This window comes from Psittacula echo (genome assembly GCF_963264785.1).
Source record: "Psittacula echo genome assembly, chromosome: 3".
Classification (NCBI taxonomy): Eukaryota; Metazoa; Chordata; class Aves; order Psittaciformes; family Psittacidae; genus Psittacula; species Psittacula echo.
Genome location: NC_137736.1, coordinates 3,404,154 through 3,423,253, shown reverse-complemented (window position 1 = coordinate 3,423,253; position 19,100 = coordinate 3,404,154). Strand labels below are relative to the sequence as shown.

Sequence of the window (19,100 nt, the reverse complement as noted above, 5' to 3'; positions counted from 1 at the left end):
AGCACTAGCGTTGATGAGCTTTTGGACGCGCTGGAAACGCCATGAACTGAGTTTCTTTTAGGACACAAAATGACCAGCGCACCATTAGACCGTTGACTGTACAGAAACAAGATGCAGAAGGCTTTGGATGTACTGAGGTTAGGGCCGCAGAAATAGAAACAAGAAACACCCTATTCATGAATGAATAATCAGATGAGGTCCCGGAGAGAAAGCAGCAGGTGATATGTGTACACAGAAAGTGAATGCTGTTCATTGCATGTGGTCTCAGAAAAACACATTTAAGAACACTCAACTTGAAGCTGAAAGCTCTTTAAAGCCTTTCCAGGTGATAAATACTGACCCCCAACATGCAAATGCTTGTCTAGTGTTGATTCTGTCAATGACTGTGCCTATCTTAAGGAGAAAGAAAATCCAGAGGAGCCCCCCACACCCCATACATCCTCCTAGCTTCTAAAATTACCCTGCACTTCCTTCCTTGACCTCTCATTATGCAGCAGACTTTGAGAACAGATGCTGCCATGCTTTCAAAGCAAATAGCATTGTAGTTAGCAGGGCAGCAGCCAGGTGATGCTGGAGCCAAGCAGGCAGGCACATAGGATGACACGACAGAGATAAAGTCATCCAGAAGCATCCAGAAAGTCTAAATCTCAGACTTAAAACTGGAGACGTGTTGTGCAGAAGCAAAATTCACGGATTGCTAAAGGATGAGGACAGGATACAAGAGAAAACGCAAGCATGCGTTCATCCCTTCTTTGGAGGCAGCTGGAGCAGCCGTCCCAACCTCAGGCTGGGTGATCAGTATGGCAAGGCAATGACAAAACCCCCGAGGCAAAAAGAAAAGATCACCCTCATACTGCCATCAGAAGTGATGATGTTTTTGCAAACTCCTTCTTTCCTAGAAGCCCATTCCTGCCTTCTGGAGTTTTGAAGACCCTCTCTTTTCCATCCCCATTGCCATGCATGGAGGCAGTGATCTCCAGCAGACACTTTGCCTTCCTGTGTTGCATGTCAGCGCAATTCAAGACTAATAATAATGGCATCCTTGAGCATGCCAGAGACAGAAGCACACAAAGAGAGGACACAGCTGTAGGAACTAAACAATTCACTGCGACTCGAGAACAAAAGCAAATATGTGGACAGGTTCTGAGAAGCAGGCCGTCAGCCAGAAAAAGCATCCTTTTACAGCAACCTTGAGTTTTCCCTGAGGAAACCTGCTATTCTGCATCTATCTTTTGTAAGGTTAAGGGTGGTCAATCTGCTTTCTCTGAGGTCATTTGACCCTGCTACCATACCTCAGCCCCGGCTGCTTGGTTCTTGCCCTACTCTGCCAGCACAACTCGCCGTGCGAGTGGTGGGACAAGCAACACAGCAAGCAGCCTTTCTGCTCTTCTGCCTGGGAGAACCACAGCTGCCTCACACTGTGCTCAGGGCAGCGGTGCTGCTGGCTCACTGCCTTCCCTTTGTGCGTGGAGAGGTGACCCGGCTGATCCCAGAGTGCCAGATTCCCGGAAGAAACCACCAACTTGCCCTCCTGACCAGCACCCGGTAGGAAGTTCTTCAGAAACCATCAGTAGTGGCCATCTCTTTCCCTGAAAAGTCAACAGAATTGGAGTTTATGTTGCAATCTGAAGACCTCTGGAAATCACTGCCTATTCTACCAAGCAGCAGAGATCAGACAAGCAATAAACTGCTGCCTTTCACTGGTATTGGAAGGCAGAACGTAATTCCACAATGCCCATCTCCTTGAGGGAGATGGCAGCATTGCTGCGTCCTTTTAACTAGATCCAAGTTACTCACTATCACATCTTTCAAGGAGAAAAACACCAGTTGATGCCCCGACAAACAAAAGTGACTGTGGTTTTACAATGCAGCCCAAAAGCTCTTAAAAGAATACACCAGCTCACTGCCGCCTTTCCCAAAGGAATTATTTATGCACTTAAGAGCTCATGTGTGATGCTTCTCTCCCCGATTTCCAAAAGCTCACAAGCAGTGTGCTATGGAATGAAAGGAATCAAGCAGCCTTATGTTCAAAGTTGGTTTATTTGAGTTTAGTTTCAGCAAAGGCAAATACAGAAAACCGGTCAGTCATGTAACTTGAGTTAAAGAACAACGAAGGAACTAACATGATATACACAGAATGCCTCTAAAAGAACAAAATGCAATGTCGTGACTGTCTAAGGTTCTTTTCAAATCTGAAGGGATCAAAACCACTTCTGTAACTGTAGCTCAAAAGTTGGTTTGATCGATCTTTTCTTAAGTCTGACTTGTAGTGAAGCATTTCTAGCATTCCAAACAAGCATAAGATTAAACCCCCCTCCCAAAAAAAATGAACAGTCGGTGTTTGTCTGGATCAGATTTGTTAGTTTAGGGGGTTTTTTTTCATTAGAAAACATGGAATATACAAATAAATAAATCATATTGCACCTACAATAGCAACAGCAAATGTCACCTCTCACGTCCTCAGTAACGCACAGACATATACACACACAGAGCTTGTTGGCAGGCTCTAGAGATGCTGCTGCTCGGGAACCAACAGAACATTGGTTCTGAGAGCTCAGTCACAAGTCTTGCACTCTGCGGGTTGTTTAGATTGACAGTTTGTACCCCCAGCAAACATAGGACATAAAAAGCACAATCCAATCCATTGTGCACTTAGTAAGAGGGAATAGTTCAGATGCACAAACAGACGTTAATCAAACCCAAAAGACAAGAGGATACTGTAGTGATGCCAACACGACGGCAAACATTGAGACAGAAGGAAGGCTGAGAAACACCTTAAACATTAGCACTCAGCAGCAGAACAGAGTCACCAGAGGACCCCTGCGGGCCTCCCATCTGTCGGTGGTGTCAGTAAAATGGGGCACAGTTGTACGCCCAGAGGTAGGCATGTTTTTAGCCATGTTTGCTCATGAAGGGGGCACAGAGCCCTGCCAAGGCACCGGGAGGCTGTCGTGGTCGAACACCAGCCAGCAACCAAGCACCACGCAGCCGCTGCTCGCTCCCCTGTGGGATGGGGAAGAGTCGGAGGAGTAGCCTCATACTAGAACCTATAAAGAAAATTAACTCCATCACAGCCAAAACCAGCCCAGAGGAGGAGGTGAGGCTTGGCCCCTCACAAACACAATATGCTGCAAGGCAGTGCCCAGGAGCACGCTGCTCTCACAAGCACAGCAAGCAAGAGTTAGGTCCCAGTTCATAAGAGTGCTGCAGTGTCTTCATCTGCTGCCAAAACCAGCGCAAAGCAGTAAATTCAACTGCTGCAAGACTCCCCACTGATACCATTACATTCACAGCAGTGACATGCAACAGCTCAGGGTGTAACATGCCCCCAAAAAAGGTCCAAGTCTGGAATAATGGCTTTTGGCCAGCAGAGCAATTTGTCTGTGTTTAAAAAGACACCACAGAAAAGAAAGAAGACTGAAGACTAACCAGAACAGTGCATAAAGCGACCATAAGAACTATCGGCAAACCTAGACCATGCATTATGACACTCAGGCAAGCAGCAGACTGGGTATTAACAGTTGTTTCAGAAAAAACATGGGAGAGAAATACAATGAAATAGAAAGGAAAGGGAAAGAGGCAAAGGGGCAAAACCAAAGGAAAAATGGGGATAATTCCACTAGGCTTTGCTTCCATCTCCTCCCCAATTGCATGTTAAAAAATATATACACATAAAATAACCAAATAACCTAAAAACCCCCAACCCAAACAACAGAACCCCAGGGTCAGAAATTAAAACTAGAGAAATAAATTACTTATAATCCCTTTTTTTCCCCAACTGTGGCTGCTACTGCCTTGAACCTGTCACCTGCTTGGAGCCCCACGGCTCTTCCCCAGTAATTTCAGCAGATTTGGTGTGGCTGGAGTCCTGTGGTTTTGAGTCCAGCAGGTCTCTCTAGGAAGAGTTAAGCAATAGTTGTGGACACATTCATGCATTCACTGAGGTAAAAGAGTTGGATTAGCTGGATAGCAGAAGGAAAACAGGCTGTCAGGAAGAGGGTAATGAACGCAAGTTCACTTGCAGACAGATGTTGGTAAGAATTAAACCCCTCTACTGCAAGAGCAATTAGACACTGGAAGAGAGTTTGCAGAGCCTTCATCCATGGACATGGCCAAAACTCCATTGGAAGAAGGCAAACACATTTAACATGCTAGCACATTTTGCAAGCATGGCACAAGCGAAGTAGATTTTGCCTGGCAGCCGGGGAGCAGGCTAAGTGGTCCCTCTGGCCCTACCTTTTATAATTAAGCATCTAGACTGCATAACGAACATTGTGCTGTTCTTTTCAACTGAGTGATCCAACTCAGTATCTAGATAGGGTAGCGTACGTGGTACACTTCTGTTTTATTGTTGTTTATTTCTACCTAGTCAAGTCACTGCTTGTAACGCGGGCTTCAGGCTCGTGGGTTGTAATGATGGGGTAGGTGAATGGAAATCTTCTAGGATCCTAAAAAACAAAGGAAAAACAGGAAACAAGGATGAATCATGGCTACGTGTTGCTTATTCAGGTCTTGCTGGGTGGTGGGGGGAGAAATGCACAGTGGGAAAATTGGGGAGGAACAGTCACAAAAACACCTCTTGATGAACAGCCATAGGACCTTCCCTGCTGTACAATGAGTAGCGAATCTTCCTAAAGTACAATAAAACAGGCTGCAACCATCTTGCTCCCTACAGATGATACCTTGCCTTAGACACAAGAAACTACCTTATCTTTAACAGCACAAAGTCACGTCTGTCACACAGTGCCAATACATACAAGGATCCGTGCCTAAACGCCAAAAACCTGAGCGCAGCACTGCTCACCTTGAGCGCTGCAGAAGCCTGAGGAGTAACAGGCAGCACTGCTCCCAACCATCACTGCTCACTCCATCCAGCTCGCCCTGCATTGACAACAGCCCCTCCCTGACTTCTCAGGGGATACTCCGAGGGATGTTCAGTCCCATGATATTTTGTTAAGCCCCAAGGACAAAATAGTCTTAAAACCGGTGAGAAAAACCCCAATATTTCTTTCTCTCCCATCTCCTCCTTAAGCAATAGAAATTCCTTTGGGAGCATTTAATGAGAAAGCCTGAGAACAGGTCATGAAAATGTCATGCTATGCACTATGCAGCAGCGTTTTATCTTGGGTGGGGATAAACTACCCAGCCCACCAACATCCCATCAAAGAGCATTTACCACCAGCAGCAGGGCAGGAGCTGCCTTCAAACTGTGCCACCCTGGGAGGAAGCCATGCGATCCTGCTTGGCAGTAGCCGCCAAATGACATTACCAGCAGAGAGTAATAGTACTCTACTGAAAAAGCCCAAGTAGTCTGTATTACACAAGATACCCATTTACCTGTGAATTTGTTTATGATCCCTCAATTAGGTTTTGCAGACACCACAGCCACAACAGCAAACATTTATTCTAAAGTAAATTTTGTAAGTAAATTTTTAAGAGAAGTTTACTTATGGAAACTAATGACTATAGAGAAAGAGAGAACTACACTGAGAGACTGAAACCAAAGCCTTTTGCCTGATGAATTCAATGACCAAGACTAAAAAATCAGCCCAGCTTACAGTACTCTATAAAACTGCCAGATCTTTTTCGTCTCCCTCTCCCTGAAGATGATCTTCCCCCCCCCAAAGCTATTCTAAATCACTCTACTGCTCTGATTACAGAGTTATTCTTACTCTGCCCTTTGCTTTCCTGCCACTTCAAAAATAGCAGCCAGCCCTCTTCAGAAACCTGGAGGAGATCATGTATCATGCAGACTGCACATTCCACCATAAAGAACACCTCAAAAGCTGTTTCTGCCTTCAGGTAAGCCGTGGAGCAGCATGCATGTGGTGGCACCATCAGCCAGTCCTTAAGCTGACTGCAGTTATCTGAACTACTGCTACAACCAAAACCCTTCCCTCCACCTCAGTGTAAGCATGGCTTAGATTCCCTTGCTTTCATCTCCTGAAAACGTGATAGGGTACCTTGGAATTAAGTGGACGATTGCGATGTCCCTTGGAATGTAGAAATTGGCAGCTGAGTGCAAAGCCTTACTGCATATTTGCCCACTAGAACAAAAATAAAGACTTCTCCAAACACGAGACAAGCAACATGGCATGACACATTTTAAGAATTAATATTAATCTCTTTATGTATAATAATAATAATGAGGAAGAAGTTCTTTACTGTGAGGGTGGTGAGGCACTGGAATGGGTTGCCCAGGGAGGTTGCGAATGCTCCATCCCTGGCGGTGTTCAAGGCCAGGTTGGATGAGGCCTTGGGTGCCATGGTTTAGTGTGAGGTGTCCCTGCCCATGGCAGGGGGGTTGGAACTGGGTGATCTTAAGGTCCTTTCCAACCCTAACTATTCTATGATTCTATGATCATGGAATGGTTTGGGTTGGAAAGGACCTTAGGATCATCCGGTTCCAACCTAGGATCATCTAGGTCCAACCTAGAATCATCTACTGGAAAGAATAAGAAATAGATAAAAGCAAAAGAAAGAAGGCATTCTCCATTTCCTACTGATACAACAGCAAATGAAGCTATGAAGTTATTATTGTTCTTTGTTGTCATTAAACTAAGACCACCAACACCTCTTCAAACAATATTACAGACTTACAAAAAAAAAAAAGAAGAAAATTTGTGGGGTTTTTTTTGGTTTTTCTTTTTAAAAATCCCCTAACCTGCTCCTAAACCAACCAATTCGTAAAAATTCTAGAGATCACTCCCACTGCAGCATTCAGACTCTGACAGTAAGGTAAGGAACACACAAAACCCTAAATGGGTTTATCAGATGTGAAAAGCAAATCAATGCTCCTGGTTGGTAACACACTACTATTGAATGTACATATACATATATATCCCATAGATATATATACAAGATATATACATATGATATATATAACTATTGAATATATAATATATATAACATAGAGATATATCTATATTCAATAGATATATATACAAAATATATGTTGTAAGTATATGTACACATATAAATAAATATATTGTAAAAATATCTATGTTGTAAATTGGGTCTCAAACATCAGAGCTATATTCTGAATTATCAGACTATATATTCAACAGATATATATAAGATATATATAACTACTGAATACATAATATATAGATACATATCTATATTCAATAGATATATATAAAAACATATAAGATATACATAACTACTGAATATATAATATAGAGATACACATCTATATTCAATAGATATATTTATCTATTGAATATATAGTCTGATATTTCAGAATATCCCTCTGATGTTTGAGGCCCAATATTCAACACTACATTTATGTGGCCTTGAAAAAATACCCATCCCAAAACTATGTGACATCCTTACTTTTCATGGAAACCTTTTTCTTGCTCTATTACATCTCCTTATCTCATAACCCCGCATACAGCAAAATATACTTTGCAGAGGAAAACCATTTCAGAATTGAGCATGCAAACAATTTTTACTAAGGATTTAAATGAGAAACTGAAACAGAAAGGCAACCATACAAATATGCTATTCTGTCCTTTCTCTCAGCTGCCAGACATTTTATTTTGATCTAACAAAGTCCTACTGTTGGAATGAAAAGGAGAATGGAGGACTGGAAAATGATTTCATAATGAAATACAAGCACAAATAAGATGCACAGAATAGAAACTGTGTTAATCACACATAGTAAAGGCCTCCCTGTTTGCAATCAAATGGCTTCATTGTCAGTAACCTATTCTTCGACACCTCTGCTTTTTGACGGGCAGGACATGCCCTGAGATGTTTCCCACACCACTGCCTTCATCTTGTTGATGGCACACAGGATTTATTTCATCCTTCCAGACAGAAAGCTCAGGCGTGCCCCAGGCGTCCTGAATTCAGCTATGTGCCTCCCACTCCTTCCTCTGTCACTCCCTCACCCGGCTCTGCTCCGAAATGGAAAGCTGGATTGAGAAGCACGCAAAGCCCCAGTTTTCCCTGTCCTTCATGAAAACCAGTAGCAGTGAATTGTGGAAAGCATGTGAAGAGCAGTCATGCTACCTCTCGCTAGGTTGTAGACTGTGGGGTATCACCAAGCATGTTTCTGTGAGCAGAAAATGAAGCGACTCCATAGGGAACAGAAATAGCCCGGAAAGAGCATGTGATTAATCCAGAAAACATTTTCACTTCGGTGGCAAAATATTTATGTCTGCAAGAAACCTGATGGGCAACAAAACCACCCTTCCAATGATGCTTTTAGTATGAGGTTGGGTTTTTGTTTGGTTGGTGTTTAATTCCTCCCCTCATTAGCTCTGTTTGCCTGCAGAGTGTTTACAGTGTGGGTTTCTTGTTTGGTTGGGTTTTTGGGTGTAGTCTTAAGAAGGGTAAAGAAATGAAGCTGCTGTAAGCAAAACAACTTTCCCTTATACCACTGCATTTTTTGCCTATTTTGGGGAATTCAAAATAGGACAAATTTAATCTACGCACAAAAAAAACCACGCTTGAGAAGAAACCAAGGCTATTCTAAAATGAACCTCCCCAGCTGGGAAACAGCAGCCAGAGACCCATTCCTCTGTGAGCAGGGTGTCTTATATCCATCTGTCTCATGAAAGAGGGAGTTATGTACTGTGTTTATCATCTGAAAGGCTGGTATTTAGCTGTCATGTCAGGACAAAGTATCCTGAAAAGTCTCCCAAAACTGAGCTGCTTCTACATTGTTCTCAACTACCTTGTCTCTCCCTGTTAAGAAAACCAGCTGTATGTCAAAGCAAATCCACTGAACTAAGCAAAGCCACATAGATAAAATAAGGACTGTCTTAACTTGTAAGCCAAATCTTAGAAACAGTGCTCCCCAAATTGAATAAACACTAAAGGACACTGCTATAATGGCTCTTCCAGAAATAATTCTCATCTTTCCTATAAACAAAGCAATGGAAAGTGTGCGCAAGTACTTGTTGTTGCAAAGTTTCCCAAATGACTGCAGTCTCTTGCATAAGACTTCTGTATTTGCCAACCGTTCAGAAGACATTTGGTCACCAAAATGTAGGTTTCTGCTACTTGCACATTGTATCTGATCAGCCAAGTTGCTATTTGCAGCTTAAGAGACTCACAATACAGAATCTGAGTCATGTGTGGCAACTTCAAACTTCAAAAAATAACAATCAGGGCATCTTCAATTCCCACTCAGGGTATTAAGTGATCCGTAGCTGGTATCTATGAGGTATTTTGAATCTGTTTCATAGCACTTGCGTAACATTCAAGGTACACTGAAATTCAGCATCCCTTTGAATTACAGTTAGCTGGCTGTATTTAGACACAAACCTCTTGAAACAAAGACTTTAATGCTCTTTAAGTTCCATAAAATTCCTGCTTGAAATAAAACCTGAATGTTTCAATTGCCAAACAGGAAAACCCCACTGCTCTGCTGGTGCTTTCTGCAGAATGGGTTCTTTACTCATTGGACCTAGCATCTTTTTAGGTGTCTCTTCAAACGGACTTCGTCCAGGTTCACTTGATCTGCTCCGCGTTCCTTAGGTCACAGCATGTATCCAATAACAAGCTTAGAGAATATTTTGTCCTGTTGTTATAGCTTTTTAAACACAAGTATACTGTTTGAGCATTTATAAAGCTTTCCGCATGGCAAAACACGGGTAAGATATCCCAAGAGAGAGCAACAAACCAATGCTTGAAGAAACCCAACCAACGAACCAAAAAAAAATCACGCTGGCCTTTACGTCCCTTTGTGAAATAGCCTCACACACCACCACAAGCCTCCCTAAAACTGTTTACATGGAATTTTATCCCCCTGCAGACTTCTAGGTCATGAGAACTGACTATAAATCCTTTTAAGCGGCCAGGCTGAAATGCAAGTACCTTGCAAACCTTGGAATACACAAGCGATGCTGTGGATAGCATTCAGGTTGAGACATCTACGCAATAGGTAAATCAAAGGAATTCATTCAGAATAATAGCCTTGATTTTGCTTCAATCCAGGCATTCAGCCTGTTAAACAGACTGATTTACACTGGTACAGTCTACAGTAAAGCTCTGTTAGTTGAGCCAGGTAGGAAATGGTGTAACTTTGTACCAGAAGAGCAGCACTGAGAAACCTCCAGCATGGCTGAAGGCTGCTCATAGCATGCCTATCACTGGGTTGAAGTGCGAAGTTCACCTCTCTGCTTGGCAGAGGATGAAGATGGGAGTTTTCCAAAGCTTGTGCATCAGCTCTCGACAAAAGGCTGCTCAGTTTGTCTCCAAACAAGTGACTTTCTGCCAATCTTGTGAAGACATTTGGAATGTTTTCAGGGAGAACTGAGATGGATGCATGCTCTGCAACTGGTATGCAAGGCAAACGTCTGAGGGATGGGACATCAACACTGAGCCCCAGCTCTTCATCTGATTCTCAAGCATCTATCATGGAGAGGGGGAAACAACGAAAATAAAAGCTAAGCTTTTAAAACCCAATCGTCCTTTCAACAGCAGAAGCAGAAGAGAAGAAACTTTGATAGACAAGGGTCCCCAAGCCACCCAGATAAAAAAGCTGTTGTTTTCCTTTAAAAACCAGGCATCTTGACAAGGCTGGAAAAGCTTTGCTTGTTTTCTAGTGCAGAATGAAAAGAAGTATTGAAGCCCCAGACAACGGCCTCAGATACACAGTGATATCCTCCAGCCAACACCATTAGCTCTCTATCATATTGTTACAAAACGCATGGACAGAAATATGTACTTAAGCATTGCTCCTTGCTCCAACACAAATATGAGGATAACAGAGGATAAAAACAGAAAAAAGGCTTTCTCCAAGATATTATTCTTTTTTGGATGAACCAACTGCAACCAATGCTTTAAAGATTATAAACACAGATTTCACAGATCACAAGTGACCACAAAAAGCAGACTGAGGCCCGTAGTGAGCTGCTCAGATGGGAGCTAAGAAGTTGGAGGCGATTTCCCCATTACAATGTGGTATTTGTGGAGTAATAATACACCCTAAATACAGCGTTCAAAATGACTGTAGCTCCACAGGTACTGTTGGCATTCTAAGGATTCGGCCAGGAAAGCGACAGTGGAATTATATACAAAACAAATAGCAAGTAACTTTCAGCAGCAGGCAGAAAAGAGCATCTAGAAAACAATACAATCAGATGGTGAAAGAGTGATCAAACAGCACCGGTATTGAAGTTTTACAGCATCCTAATTAATGAGGCCTTCATGGAAACTGATGTACATTAGCAAGATAGACTACACGTTTCCCTAAGCTGATCACTGTATAAAGGAATAGCATCAGCTGGTCACTATTACTCTGGATAAAGTAATGTTCCTTCACGCAAAAAGGATCCAGGTCAGCCCATCACATTTTCACAACTCAAGACTGAAAGCATCTGAAAAGATACAGACTAAGACTGATAGAAACTAGGCCATATTAAATGAACAGAGACTGAACAACTTAAAAGCTCACTGCAGAAGTCACATCCTGGTATCACAGTTAACCAAATCCCACAATAAATGGGAAGGAACATGAGCAATTGGAAGTCCCTCAAATCCTGCTTCTATTGGATAAACTCTAATATAACAAACTTACACCCACTGCTAAACACTGCTCATCTAATTAATCCCCTCTGCCACACTGAACAGGTATTTACATGAAGTCTTGACCTGTGATACACTGGCACACATGTGGGGCCAGGAACACAGTTGTCCTCCCAGGCAGCAGGGTGTGAGACCCCACTTCTCTTGCTGAGAGAGAAGGGCTTCAAGCTTTGAGACATCAGCTGAGGAAGAAGGGGCACAGTGCTCTCAGTTTAAATACAGAATCATAGAATAGTTAGTTAGGGTTGGAAAGGACCTTAAGATCATCCAGTTCCAACCTCCCTGGCCATGGGCAGGGACACCTCACACTAAACCATGCCACCCAAGGCTCTGTCCAACCTGGCCTTGAACACCGCCAGGGATGGAACATTCACAACCTCCCTGGGCAACCCATTCCAGTGCCTCACCACCCTTACAGTAAAGAACTTCTTCCTTATACCCAAACTTCCCCTGTTTAAGTTTGAACCCGTTACCCCTTGTCCTGTCACTACAGCCCCTAATGAATAGCTTTTCTGCATTTTAGGCAGCTTTGTTCAAAGTTTCCAAACTAAAGTGTAGGTTCTGTAGCTGGACATAACAGCGGTGTCTTGCAGCAAGAAATCATGTCCTGCGTGACCCATGACATGGCACAAGGATGCATGATAGGTATCAGGCTTAAAGGTTCCAAGCCTGATACCTAGTGGGTGGTGTAGGTCATAGGAAACCTTCTGTGAAGTTAACTGTACTACCTGCTGGAAGTTACCCCCTTAGAAGTTACTGTTGGATCCATATGCGGGCATTGGCTGGGGAACCACTAATATCCAACAGCCAGAATGATGCCAGGAGATGTGTTAACATCCTCAGCCTAGTTAAAACATGAACCACATAGCCTTGTCAAGCAATGTATCACTGATTAACCAAGCTCCTGCTTCAGGCACCGGTGCAGTCACAGCACGCCAGTGTGGTTCTCCTCATCTAGCACTCAACAAAGGGGCTTTGAAACTCTGCAAAGCAGCACCTGCACTTCTTAGTGCTCTCTTTGCCCGGTCACTCTCTGATCCACTCTAGCAGGTGATCCCAGACCTCTGCCAAGTCGCCTCTTGAAGGTCTGCTTCGCACAAACTCATTTATGCTTGGAATAGTTGTTCCAGAATAAAGTTACATTTTTCTTTTGAGCATTTCACCTTTTTCTTCTGATCCTTCAAATAAAATAATTCAGAACCAACTCCTTGCCATTTAACTCCCAGGTTGATCTGAAAATTCAACTCTACTGTTTATAGAATCAATGGAAGTCTTACATGCATTTTACGATTAAGAAGTTATATTTGGGGTGTAAGAAGTGTTCATTTCTCTTTCTTCTCAGTGAGGACTTTTGTGTCTCCGGCACTAGTAGGTTTACTAGATCAACCCCTGTTAACGGCAGATGCTTTAGGTTTAAGTTCACAATCGACAGGTCTGATAGTCCTGAAAACATCTCCTTATCTTAAATTACATTGTTATCATGATACAAGCATCTGAAGTATTCAGGAACGGAGTCACTGTGCATTGGCATTTCTAAACATATTAACAGAATTTAAAGGCAGACACAGCTACTTTTGATCTAGGTAAGCCAGAGTGAAACTACCAATGACCATCAAATTTCTGTGATTTCTGAAGCCTATGGCCTCTCCCTCCTCTAATTTCTGCCTTTCATTCTGTTCTTAGCAATAAGCCTAGAAAGCCGAGTTGATCCATGATCAGGTCATCACACTGACAAGGACATTACAGTGATTCCAACTTCTCCTTAGTTCATCAACAGGAAGCAGACTCGTTTGAGTGCAGTTCTCCATCACATTACACTGTTTGTCTTAAAAACACAAAGAGGGTGCTGTGTGCAGAAAAAAGCCTTTCCCTTAAGGGCACATCACTCTGTATGAGCCCATTTCTCTCCGACATACCTCTTTTGCCATTCCCTGACTGTACCTACACTGGACACTTTTGTGGCCCTCCATGAAAACGTGAAAGATGAGTGAATCACTTCTGCTAAGACTCCTGCCTGAAAGCAAACCACAAGCCACATGTCCTGCTCTGTTTAGACCCTCCTCTAACGATTTGTTGTCCTGCATTGGTCCTCAGCAGTAGCAGTGGGAAACAGCTTTTAAAATAGCATGCAACTGAAGCAACCTCTAATAAGTGTGAACATATTATTATAAAGTTTAATCGTCGGATATAACAGTCTCAACAAAGTCTCATTCTTCTCTGCAGATGAGCAGACCTTATTATAGGCTTTATGAAAACCATTGGGTTCTACGCATTAATGACTCACCACTTCAACCCCTCCTGCACATCCTTCTCCTCCAACACAGCGTGATCAGAATCAGAACTACGAAGACAATTAAAATCCCCCCAGTAATCGGCAGCCAAAGCCACGAGGAACCTGTTTCTGAAAGAAAAATAACACAAACCCCCCCCCAAACCAAACTAAGCTATTTTATACAGGAAAAAGAACAAAAAAGAGGCAAAACACACACAAAAAAAAACCCCAAACCAAACTAAGCTATTGTATATAGGAAAAAAAAACAAAAAAGAGGCAAGAGGATGTTTGATTAACGACAATGGTTCCTCACTGATACTGTGAAAGCTGATATTTCATCCGCCTAGCAAGGAATAACAACAGTCTTGGTTTCCTGCTTTCTGAGATACACATTTCCTTTTAAAAAGGCCAAAACAAAAGAATATTGCATTGGAGACAGGACAACACTATCATGCTTTTTCAATTATTGTCACTCAGAATTAAGAACAAATTTGCTTTTGAACTCTTAGAGAGAACACATTAAAAGTCAGGCTTTACTCTGTACTGCTATTCCTGTAACAATCCCTTCCTGAGCACATAATTTGGGAATTAATCCCAAGCTGCTTTTCCTGTCTTCTTAATTTCCAAGTAGTCTTCCTGTTAAGTCTCTGGATTTGGAAACACAAGAATTGTAAATCACCTACGTCAATGGTCCTGTGTGAACCAAAAATGGTTCTTCAGCTTTTAAGGTTTCTATTTCTCATCTGTAGAACTTGGGTGAAAGTCTTTCAAGCCGAACAGAACGCAGGAAGAACAAATAAATCAGCACTACAAGCTATTCAGACGTCACACTGATGTATTTAAGACGCCCTCATTTATCTTTGGGCTGTCAAAGAAACTATGAAGGCTTACATGAAAATTGAAGTCTGACTTGCTGCAAAAAACATGGTGCCTCTGAAACCCATAGCCCTCTAGGTGACTAGTTTGGCTTTATTCACTCTTGGAAGGGACCCCAATGTGTTATTATCTCAAAGAGAACAATGAACGCAAAGCAAGATTTCCTTTCTTCGTCTTTGGCATATACATAGTTCTCTCCCACCTCTTCCCAGCAGATCGCTATCTAAACATGCTTTTGCAAAACACAGAAGCCAAGAGAACATTAGCAAGCAGCTTCTATTGCTCACCTACCTTCTGCCATTTTCACAAGCAATTCCCTTTTTTCATTCATGTTGCTTACTCTGCAGGTCAAGTCCTGCTCTCCAATGCTCTTAATGTTGTAGATCTCCAGTTTACTGCTGATGGACACCATCCCATTGGTGTGGCTGACCTTCTCCTGTGTAGGAGTAGAATTGAACAACTTGTTCCAGGTGACGGTGGGTTCTGGGAGGCCAACAGCATTACAGACAGCTATCAAGTGACCTTCAGAAATGTTGTAATGGACAGATGCATCGAGACCTTCCAACACACAAATGAGACAATCCATCACCACCATGAGCACCTAGTCATAAGCAGAGCAAATCCTACTGGATTCACACTGAGCCCAATGGTACAGGAATGCAAAAAAAGTTCACTGGGTCAGGCTCCCCCCATTACTCGATACCCTTTCCCTTATACTGAAGTTATATAGCCCAAAAGTTTGGTTTTAAAATAATCTAAGTAAAACTATTTCTTGGTCCATGCTGTTCTCCTATCTGCTAATTCCCTATCAGTGGTAGGGTTTGGCACCGCAGCTCACAGCACCAAGGCTGTACCTGGTACCAAGAAGAAACTGCAACAGGCAATATCGGTTTGCTCAAGCTCCAGCTGGGACTACTCAGGGGCTTACAAAGATCCCACTCCTTGCTTTTTAACTGTTACTCAGACAAGGACAGCCGAGAGCCAAAACCACCACAACAGGCTTGAACATGACCCCACAGAACCTTGCTCCCAGCACTAATGCTCTGTTTCTATATTATGTTCCACCAAGGGATGCTCCTACCACTGTGGTTCCTGAACCTGTTCAAGGAAATGCTGTGGGTGAGAAAACACCCCATTTTCCACCAGAGAAATATCCCTGCAGAGAATCTTACCAAAGACACTCAGGCAGGTCCGTCCTGAGAGGGAGCCGTAAGGGAAAGTATTGAAGAGACACGTGTAACACCCCGAGTCATTCATTCTAGCGTCCCAAAAAGTGATGCTCGTTTCATTGAGTACCAGACTGGTGAAATTCAGTCGGTCTTGATAGGGCTCATGAATCTTCAATCCCTTTACTGTACTGTATGTAGCTATATTACTGTGTGATTTTTCAGAGTCCTTTTGCCACGTCACTTGCAGAACATCCTTGGGTTCAGTCAGGGTACAGCTGAGAGTCACGCTGTCGCCCACATTGACGTTTCTGTGTTCAGCCTGTGGAACCACTGCAGTGATATCAAATGGTGAAACAGGCAGATACCACACATATTCAGAGTGAAACAGGCAGATATCACACATATTCAGAAGCCTAATTCTGATTCTAAGAATTACCTGGATTACCCAACAGATGCAACAATTCCAACAATTGCATATTGCTTCTGCAGTTTTCCCCCATCAAAAAGCCCTTCCCCTGCATCCTCCTAGAAATCAGCAAAGTTACGTTGATTTACATCAACACAGTGATTAGAAGAAAAGGCTCTGCCTTTCTTCTAAACTGTTTAAAAGAAAAAGACCTATTTGTCTCTGAGGGGAGGATCTGCTATGGGAAATTGTGAACTCAGGTGAAAAACAGTGTTCAATGTCATTGTAGATATGGGATGCTGCATGTCTCTCCCACCTCGTGCTGCTCCAGGAGGTCTTGTCTCACATTTGCCACCTCCATATTGATGCCTCAGCCATCTAACGTATGTCAAATGGCATCAGCAATCTGCATTTCACCTATTTTTGCCTCTGACTGTTGAAGGCTCAGGAATCCAGCACCAGCTCCCCAGCCGTTTTCAGGCAGATTTCATAGAATGGCTTGGATTGGAAAGGACCTTAAAATCATTTAGTTCCAACACCCCCCCACACACACACACCTCTCATCCACAGGCAAGGATATCTCACACGCCAAGGCTCTGTCCAACCTGGCCTTGAACACTGCGAGGCTTGGAGCATTTACGTCTTCTTTGGGCAACCCATTCCAGTGCCTCACCACCCTCACAGTAAAGAACTTCTTCCTCATATCTAACCCAAACTTCCACTGTTTAAGTTTAAACCCATTACCCCTTGTCCTATCACTACAGTCCCTAACGAAGAGTCCCTCTCAGGCATCCCTGTAGGTCCCTTTCAAACAATGGAAGGCTGCTATGAGATCTCCACGCAGCCTTCTCTTCTCCAGGCTGAACAGCCCCAACTTTCTCAGCCTGTCTTCATATGGGAAATGCTTCAGTCCATGATCATCCTCGTGGCCTGCTCTGGACTTCCTCCATGGATGGATAAGGAAATGCTAAGAAAACTTAGAAGGAAAAATGGAGAACATAGAAGGTGGAAGCAAGGACAGGTGGCCCGGGAAGAACACAGGGACATTGTCTGAATAGCTAGGGATCAGGCCAGGAAACCTAAAGCCCAGTTAGAATTGTGTCTGACCAGGCACGTCAAGGATTAACAGGAAAAGTTTCTATAGGTACATTTCTAACAAAAGACAGACTATGGATAATGTGAGCCCTCTCTGAAAGCTAATGGGAGAACTGGCTACCCCAGATCTGTAGAAGGCTGAGGTTCTCAATGACTTCTTCGCCTATAACATTCCATGCCAACACTTTAGTCACAGGAGCCATCCCACCATGTTTCTGTGATTCTAACGATACCATATCCCCATAGACATGTACACATCTCTAACTCCTTTTGTTTATTCCCTGTACCTTGTTTGTTTAGGGGCATCTGGGCCAAGCTCCACATTAAGCTGTCTCATTGGCTGGAGTGGCTCTGCATCTCTCCAAGCATTCATTACAGGTGCTGGCATCCTATTGGCAGCATTGGGATGGATCGGTGCCATGGATTGGTGCCCCGCTCCCCCAGCAAATCTAATGTAAAGCTGCCTTGTCCAGCCTGGCAAGTCCTCTACCAAAGCAGCTCTTCCCCTTCTTTGTCAGACCAACTTCACCAGTAGACCTGTCCACAGAAATCTAGTCCAACGTTCTAAATAACCAAACCCCCGACTATGGCACCACTGTTCTAACCATTTATTAACCTGCCAAATCCCCATGGCCTTTCCAAGCTCCTTCCTTTTGACCTTGAGGATCAATCTAAAAACTATCTGAGCTCCAGAGCCCCAAACTACCTTTCCCAGGGCTTTGTAGTCCTTAAGGCTTTCCAGGCTACTGCTGTCCATATGAACTAACACCAGCATTGACCACTAGAATGGAGTAATAGTCAATAGGACTCACTAGATAGGCAGCCTCTAACAACACCCCTGATCTAAGACCCCAGTAGGCAACACACCTCTGTCCAGACAGGGTCAGGCTGACAGATGGGTGCCTCTGTGCCTTACAAAGTAGAGTTAACTACTACTATGACCCACCAGTTTTTCCTAGAGGCACCAGTATTGATCCTTTCTATGGCGTCAGCTTGTTGTTCCTTTGGTGTGGTGGGTGTTGCCTCATTAGCTCCCTGCAGAGCTGTGAAGCCGTTCTGGGTGGGGATGGTTTTGGAGGAAGCCCCTTGCTTTTAATTGCCCTCTTCCTCCTTTTTTTGTTGGATCTCTCTTTTTTGTTACAAATTCCCAACCTCCTGGAGTAAGGAATGCCCTCCTTCCTGTTTGTACCAGAGTGAATGCTCATGGCCTCAGCACATTTTGGACTTGGAACCAGCAGTCCAGCTCCCTCTCAGCTTCCCAGCCATCTCTTAGTCTATTGACAGTCCCCCACAGCTCAGCCCCCTGCTGCAAGTGGTGGGAGCTACTCACCTCAGCAAAATGATTTCAGGAAATTCAACTTACCATTTGCCTCCGCAAGCCCAGCACAAGCCAGGCACAAAACGAGAGCCTGGAAAGTCATTTTAGAAGGTAAAATCTGCTTCACCTGAAGAAAAACAAGGAGAGACGGTTGACTCAACGACAAATCATCTTCTGGTGATACCATGTCTCTGGGGTATGAACATTCAGAATAGCTTTGCTGTGAGAGAAGAACAGTTCTGGTGGCAGACAAAGAATTATAGCAGGTCTTAACACACAACGCAGAAAGTGCTCTGGTCAAGGTGGGGAAAAAATTGCATGGAAGTTAGAAGGGCATTAATCCATCAAAGTACGAGATATTGGTTGTCCAACACTAGCTATGGCACTAGGAGAGGAAGAGTGAGCTTGTGAGATCAAGGGGCA

The 19,100-nt window shown here is 43.4% G+C and overlaps 1 protein-coding gene across 1 annotated transcript; it reads right to left on the bottom strand.

Moving 5' to 3' along the window:
* Nucleotides 1-13,533: 13,533 nt before the first annotated feature.
* Nucleotides 13,534-18,798, bottom strand: CD200 (CD200 molecule). Its single transcript, XM_080612777.1, has 4 exons — nt 18,723-18,798; nt 15,862-16,188; nt 14,981-15,247; nt 13,534-13,942 (listed from the first exon to the last, which is right to left on the bottom strand). The coding sequence occupies exons 1-4, from the start codon at nt 18,778-18,780 to the stop codon at nt 13,830-13,832; spliced, it is 765 nt and encodes a 254-aa protein (XP_080468903.1). The 5' UTR covers nt 18,781-18,798; the 3' UTR covers nt 13,534-13,829.
* Between the last annotated feature and the right edge of the window lie 302 nt (nt 18,799-19,100).

Excerpts from the sequence above, each read along its gene's own strand:
- CD200 (XM_080612777.1), bottom strand. The coding sequence starts at position 18,780 with ATGACTTTCCAGGCTCTCGTTTTGTGCCTGGCTTGTGCTGGGCTTGCG. Across the intron at positions 16,189-18,722 it reads TGGGCTTGCGGAGGCAAATG|TGGTTCCACAGGCTGAACAC; the intron begins GTAAGTTGAATT and ends ATATCACTGCAG. Across the intron at positions 15,248-15,861 it reads GACCTGCCTGAGTGTCTTTG|GTCTCGATGCATCTGTCCAT; the intron begins GTAAGATTCTCT and ends GTGTGTTGGAAG.